The sequence below is a fragment of the Poromitra crassiceps genome (assembly GCF_964638095.1).
Source record: "Poromitra crassiceps genome assembly, chromosome: 18".
Classification (NCBI taxonomy): Eukaryota; Metazoa; Chordata; class Actinopteri; order Beryciformes; family Melamphaidae; genus Poromitra; species Poromitra crassiceps.
Genome location: NC_139636.1, coordinates 13,703,411 through 13,710,853, shown reverse-complemented (window position 1 = coordinate 13,710,853; position 7,443 = coordinate 13,703,411). Strand labels below are relative to the sequence as shown.

Sequence of the window (7,443 nt, the reverse complement as noted above, 5' to 3'; positions counted from 1 at the left end):
TCAAATTTCACTCTTGATTTCATGTTTTCTTGCCGCTCACCTTCCACAATGAATGTACCTTGAACTCCTTTATCCACAGGTCCTCACATCAACAGCAAAAAAACAAAAACACCTGGGAAAGCTACCTGGGAAACGAGAGCATTTAAACGGGATAGCTTTCTCTGAGTCTTCTCCCTGGTGTCTTGCATTCAGTGTATGAGATCCTGAGGGTCAAAGTTCACTTGAGTTTGTTCTTTCGTGTGTGCTTGATAAAGTCCACCCATGAGGAAGTGATACAGGTGCTGTGAGCAAAGAGTTTATACACTTGTAGATAATGCTCTCCATGGTGTCAGAAGGCAAGTTTCATTTTCCAGACAGGATGAGATTTTTTACGTTCTGTCCTAACTCATTTCTCTCTCTCTCTCTCTCTCTCTCTCTCTCTCTCTCTCTCTCTCTCTCCCGCTCTCTAGTTAAACATTACGGGTCAATACATTCTCCACCTTAACCTCTCTACTCAAATAGTAGATAAACCAAAATGACTGAATTATATAATACACTTTATTTGAAAAGCAGTATATATAATTTTTTTTTTTTACAAATGTCTTAACAATCAACTCAAATAAAACAGCTGAACTATAATAAGCACCACAAGACAAAGGTAATAACACAGATTAAGACAATATGAGGGTAGAAATAAAAGTAAACACAAATAGATTTGAAGATGTGATTTAAAAGATAGGTCGTCTCAAAGCCTCAGAGCTCTGATGGCAAAAGCTTGGTCACAGCTAGTCCTCTATACAGGGGGGGGGGGGGACAGGGGGGGGGGAGGAGTGGAACAAGATCCCTAATTAAATTAAGTCTGCGAATTCTCTGAATGATTTTGAAAACCTTCTGAAAACCTTCTTGCTGAGTAAGCTAGAGTAATATGTTGAAATATTATATATATATAACATTTAGCAGGATTGATCTTTATCTTCTTTTTTTTGGTTAACTGATGTTGAAAGACTGAACTGAACTGTTGTTTCCCCTTTAATTTATTATACACAAAAATGACAGCATTTCCATAAATAACTGTCCCCCCCTCTTACAGCTTTAAATAGGCCACAAATCATATTCCCAAGAATTCCAACAATCCCTGCGAATATAAGAGGAGTTAAATTGGACTCTGTGGAAGATCATTATTTCGAAAAATGTCTGTTGCAATTGTCATTATTTACCCATAGCTTGTTGCACCATGCCGGGGCAATAAACAGGGCAGTGAGGCTGTGAGTGACGCAAGGAGAGAGCAGGAGCTCAACTGTTGTTACTGTGGTCGGGAAAAGCCATCAGCAGAGAAAGATCAGACAGTGATCTGAGGACACTAAGCAGATTGACACAAAGTTAGAGAATCTCTTAACGCACGCAGTCAGACCCACTCTGTTTTCCCTGGCAGTGTGTCCGTGTCATCGTCCTCCTCTGGCCCCCCTGCTGCGTACAGGTGGGCCAGCCTGCTGAAGCGCGGTCCCCAGCCGGCCAGGCTGCGGTAGTCCTGCTCCCCGTCTGAGCTGGAGGACTGGAGGGAACTGAGAGAAGACGCATCCGAGCCCGCGCCTTCGTAGTCAAACACCAGGAGAGAGTCGTAGGGAGGGGCGGTGGGGTCGCTGTCTGCAACACGCAGGTTCTGCAGAGGCCAACGAGGATACAGATCAGTGACACTGCGCCTAGTCTGAACTACAGTGTATATTATATAACTATATTATTAGAGCTATAGGACACTCACAAACAGGAAATAAACTATAGTGTTGATCTTCAGAGCACTCACATACTGTACAAGTTAAAGGTACACTACCAGTCAAGTTTACTATTTTCCACCGTATAGATTAATATTAAAGACATCAAAACTATGAAACAACACAAATAGAATTATGCAGTGACAAAAACAAAAACAAATCACTATTGAATACTTTCGATTCATTTAAGCATTTTGCCTTTAGATCAAAATGGCTTTATGAGAATGAAAAACATTGTACATTCAATCAGGCGTGTCCACACCTTTGACTGGTAGTGGATTCTATTAAACACTGGCCTAACATGTCAAAGTCGACATCACTCACATCCTCAATAAAGGTGCCGATCTCCTCGTCCACCTGAGGCCGCAGGCGGAAGTGGGGCGTCAGGGCGGTGGGAAACACATCGGCACAGAAGACCTGAGGATGGCTGTCCAGCCCTCTGTGGAGCTGGCTCAGGTCATACTCCTGCACAAGTGAAGAAACACACTTTCAAAACACCAGCAGATGACCCAAATGAAACAACTAAATCCAATCAATTACTATAATACTAATAATACTAACAATTCTTCTTCTTCTTCTTCTTCTTCATTATTATAACTGACAGTGAAACATACAGTAGCCTCGCCACAAACCTGTTCCTGACTTTAGCTCTACTCAGATGACAGAGCTACTCATATTCGTTTAACAGGAGGAGGTTGGGTGATGTAATCAGAGTAACCTTTACTTACTGTGCACACCTGTAACAAATCTGGCCTATTTTACCTTTGGCTACTTGCCATAATAAATCAGGTCAAACTAATCCGGGGTGAATGGATATGGATATTAGTCACATGTGTGGTGCTCTAGTAAGTCTACTTTCCGCAGCCTAATCCCCCCCCCCCTTTCCTGCACCTACCTGGTCCTCTTCACCTCCTCCCTCCTCATCGTAGTAGAAGATGTTATCTCGGACTAGGACTACGTGTTCAAGTGTAGGCACCTCCTTCTCAGAGCTCCTCCTTCTCCGGAGCAACAGCAGCAGCAGCAGGAGGAGCACTGTGATCAACCGAAAACTGTCCGATTAAAAACAGAAATAGTCAGGCAAGACATGCTGCATGAAACAAACTGGGGATAAGAAGGATCAATTACGTACACAGAACTCCAAAGATGGCTCCCAGAACTCCAGTTGAAAGAGAGGAAATGTGTGTACGAGCTGCAGGGTGCGGGATGAAGCAGGTGGAGACGGCCCCTCGGCACTGGCACACCTCCACGTCCAGCGTGCTGTCCTGGTACAGCGTGCCAGCGTCATAGATACGCATCAGCACATAATAGTCCCCAGGAGACAACAGCCTCTTGGGGGCCAGGACTGCCACATCACCTGCAAAGAGGGACAGCCAGGGGAAGGAGATAAAGTCCCCATGAAATAAAGTCCCATTACGTTTGCTTCCTGGAAAACAGAGGATATTTAATTGTGACAATCGCACCGCTCCGACCTTCATTTTTTGGGGGGGTTCGGGTTCCTCACGTACCGTATATCAGGTATCTTACACATAAATGAGCAAACCTACGTATGTACGTATCTCTGTCTGTATGTGTCTCCGTTTCCAATGGCCTGACAGCATTATGTGGCACGGGTACAAGGCCAGCAGGGGTCCCAGGCAGATGATGATAGAGCCGGATTTTTGAATTAGGTAATTAGGGCTATGGCTAATTAGTGGCCAAAATGAGTGAACACAGATTCAGCACCATGGAGAGCTCCATTCGTTAGCTACTGATGGAGCACACCTGACCAGAGTTGGAATCAGCCAGGGAAGTGGACTATACGAAAGCCCTCTGAGGAGAGAAAGGAGAGGCTGCATGCCAAATCTGTGAGCAAGGCCTTCTGGGTATCAGAACTAGTAAAGTATGTCTAACGGGTATCAGAACTAGTACAGTTTGTCTAATTACTAGTGGAGAACTGGACATCTTTCCTCTGGTGCCTCATGGTTAAACTTCCATGTGCAGTATGTGTTTAAGATGATGTCATGACTTGGGGCAGGTGGTTCCTGATGAACACCTGTCATATGATGTTTATTTTGGTGTCATGTTTATGTTTTATATTGTGAACTGAACTCGTGAGTGTTCTTACTTGTGGTGTTGGTGCTAATGGTCCAGTTGATCCGGTGCTGTCCCAGAAGCTCCACAGTAAATGGTCCGGCATTGCCAGGTCCGTCCCGGTCCACAATATCCAGCAGGGCAGGAATGGGGTCCGTGTCGCACAGGCTGGCTTTCCTCTGCTTGACCAGAGGAGCGTTGTCATTCACATCCAACAGACTCACTAGCAGTGTCCCTGTGCCTGTCGATGGGACAGTATCTGGAAGTGAAGAGAGAGAAGGAAAGGGTAGGGTTAGTATTTAGCACATGACAAGAGTACAAAAATGTCAAATGTCAAAGAGGGCTGTTCAGGTCAGTTTTTCCTTCTTGAAGAATGATAATGTTATTAGATGAGTAGCCTACAATATCTCTACCATTGTCATAAGCCACAATTAAGACAGTGTATTTGTCGTGTTCGACAAAGGTAGATTCTCTGTCCATGCGGCTTTTGACTTTGACTAATCCAGTGTCTTTATCAATGCTCAGCCAGTTGGCAGTGTCATCACGTAGTTGATATCTGAGAGAGAGAGAGAGAGAGAGAGAGAGAGAGAGAGAGAGAGAGAGAGAGAGAGAGAGAGAGAGAGAGAGAGAGAGAGAGAGAGAGAGAGACACACACACACACACACACACACACACACAGACAGACAGAGAATAAGTATTCAATTTGAATTGGTTGACTTTGTTGTGTATTTCATGACAGTAAAGCTCTTTGATTGCCTGGAACTGAAAGAGACAGACAACCTGATTCGAATTAAAACGGAAACACTTCACATGTACATAATATGTGTGTGTGACTGTGTGTATGTGTGTGTGTGTGTGTGTGTGTGTGTGTGTGTGTGTGTGTGTGTGTGTACGCACGCACATGTACAGTATCCATTACCTTACACTCTGCCTCCGGGCTGAGTCTGGGTCTTCGGCTCTGAAGCGGGCCACACTGCTGCCTACGGCCGCGTCCTCCGGCCTGCTCACATGGATCTGTGCTGGGCTGAAAACAGGGGCCTCGTTCCTGTCTTCCACCTTTACGGTGACAGTCGCTGTGGAGGTGGACACGGGCCTGGAAAACACCACCTCGTTCTCCACGGCCACCATCAGAGTGAAGACAGGACCGCTCTCAAAGTCCAGCTCCTTGGTAGAGATGGAGATCAGAGGGGAGATATTCAGCGCTTCGAGCGAAACAACACACACAAGGGAAACCCATGAAAATGGACTGGTGCGTACCAACCTTGACTGTAGTGAGGATTCCCTCCATTTTACCGGGCCCTGTGCTGATGTTGAAGTGCCCCTCCTCATTGCCGTGGATTATGGTGTATTTGGTGTTGGTGTTGGGAGAGCCAGGCTCATCCTGGTCCGTGACCTTTAACCTAACCACCTCCACTCCAGCCTCATTCTCAGGGACTGACCTAGATATCTGGGAGACAGCAAGACGAAGATGTTCCCTGCCAGAACTCGATCACATTGTCATAACAAGGCAGTTCCTAGAATGGGTCAGACAGAAAACAAGTAGCTTTATATTTGCTATGAATCGTGCTAACAAATACAAACACCTCAAAGCATGGGAGTAGTAATTGTGTTGATTAATTGCTTTAAAGTGCTTGTATTTGTTGCATTTCCATTCCTACCTTTTCCATTTTATGTTGACTTGACTTGTCTTACATCATCTTGATATCGTACTCACAGATGTGATGGTGAATTGTGGAGCATGGTCGTTGCTGTCGGTAACCGTGACGACAGCAGTGCAGGTAGCCGTTAGCCCCGCCCCCTCCATATCAGCTGCCTCAATGATCAGCTTGTACTCTGGGTGAGTCTGAGCAGGATGGGCAGGTAAAGTGGAGGTCAGGTGGGTGGCAGGTGAAGGGTAAAAAAAAGTCTTGGCAAGAGCAGAGCAAAGTTCACGCCATACTTTACATGTTCGAAATAAAGATTTCATTCATTCATTCATTCATACCTCTCTGTCCAGTCCGCCTTCCACCACACTGATGACTCCACTCACTGGGTTTATGGCAAACATGGCCGGCTTGGGCACTGCTGGCAGCTGATGCTGAATCCGATACCTAACTATAGCATTGTCTGTCTTTGGGTCATCCAGATCCACCGCTGTCACCCTCATGAAGGTGTGGTCTACGGGTTGAAGCAAACATGGATTATTACGAGTTGAAAGTCAGTTCAGATTAGGAGGGAGGAGTCTAGTTGAGTCCTTTATCTCACCGATGCCGGTGCTCTCACTCACTCTGCCGTGGAAGAGTTTCTTTGTGAATTCTGGATGATTGTCATTCAGGTCAATGACGTTGATAATGAGCTCCATGGGCGCCTCCGCCTCTCCACCCGCAGTCAGCGCATGGGCCCATAGCTGGAACACCCAATGTAACAAAATGATGTTAAAAATGAATGTGGATAATGGATAAGGATAAGGACATTGTTATGGGGTTAATTGCAAATGATTATGCAATTGTCTCAGCTCACATTGTATTTGTCCTTTTTCTCTCTGTCCAGACGCTGGGTCAGAAACATCATCCCAGATCGCCTATCGACCCTGAAAAGGCCCTCAGGGGGCTGGTCAGCACCTGGTCCACTAATCTTGTAGGTTACTGCCACCTTGTTGTCTTTGTTTGACTTAATCTAAAGCACAACAACCCATGAAAGATCGATATTTCATTCAAAGGGGGTTTAGTCATACCAGTGCCAATGCAAATACATTTAAAGCATCAATTCAAAACAATTCAACAACCGTTTTACCATTACCACATCTCACTATAATAGTGGTTACCTGCACCATGACTTTGGGATATGGACCATTGTCATTTTCTGGGAAGTTCATTTCTGGAATAACCCAGTCCCTCTTCATCCGATGGAAGCTGCTGGAGACGTGTCCAAACTCCATGGTGGAGAGTTGCTGGATGCCCACACCAGAGCTGCTCTGCTTCAGTGATTACGCACCACACCATGTGGGGATAACTTTACTTGTGATTTACTTCAAATGATACAGCAAAGTTATGGCTACATGTTAAATAAATGTAAAAACAGTTTTACCTTTAGATTTTTGCTTCTTGGGATTCCACTCATAGGCCGGCCGGTTGTGTTGTCCAAGCAGCATGGTGGAATGTCTGCTGTGACCAGGGCAGCCAGACTCTGAGGAACAAGCACTCATCCATTACAGTAGCAAGAAACAAAATGAAGGTAGAAATCCAGATGACATGCCTGCTCACCTGGACTTGGTAGAGCAGAAAGGTGAGTCCCACAGTCCAGCATTTCCCCTTGATCTCCTTCATAGTAGAATAAATCAGCCTCTCAATCCCAACAGCTCAGTCTTCCTCAGTCCAGACTCCCTGAACCGGATCTGCCACTGCTCTCCGGCAAGTTGGTGTCATTTATCAACAATTTCTGCTTAGGAGTCTTTTCCACATTGCTATATCCTCAAGTCTGTGCAGATAAATCCTCTTCTTTTGTCATCAGGTACAATCATTGTCAGACGTATTTTGGTTCATCAACTGCCTGTGGCTAAATGTAGATGCTGTGTTGACTCCTGTTGATGTGAACCGACTGCTGGATTGTTTGATTTTTATCAGTGCAAGGCTGGGCAGCAACAAAG

The 7,443-nt window shown here is 45.4% G+C and overlaps 2 protein-coding genes across 2 annotated transcripts in view; both read right to left on the bottom strand.

Annotated features, from left to right (window-relative positions):
* Positions 1-131, bottom strand: part of tmem253 (transmembrane protein 253) — a gene marked incomplete at its 3' end in the record, with an annotated part of 2,270 nt that extends 2,139 nt beyond the window's left edge. The window contains exon 1 of the mRNA XM_083654404.1: positions 41-131. The remainder of the gene's footprint in view (positions 1-40) is intronic.
* A 505-nt stretch (positions 132-636) lies between these two features.
* Positions 637-6,965, bottom strand: LOC310792950 (B-cadherin). Its single transcript, XM_083654712.1, has 14 exons — positions 6,885-6,965; positions 6,622-6,771; positions 6,318-6,473; positions 6,063-6,204; positions 5,803-5,975; positions 5,533-5,661; positions 5,080-5,265; positions 4,738-4,982; positions 4,232-4,374; positions 3,853-4,077; positions 2,878-3,102; positions 2,644-2,780; positions 2,073-2,213; positions 637-1,639 (listed from the first exon to the last, which is right to left on the bottom strand). The coding sequence occupies exons 1-14, from the start codon at positions 6,915-6,917 to the stop codon at positions 1,385-1,387; spliced, it is 2,340 nt and encodes a 779-aa protein (XP_083510838.1). The 5' UTR covers positions 6,918-6,965; the 3' UTR covers positions 637-1,384.
* Between the last annotated feature and the right edge of the window lie 478 nt (positions 6,966-7,443).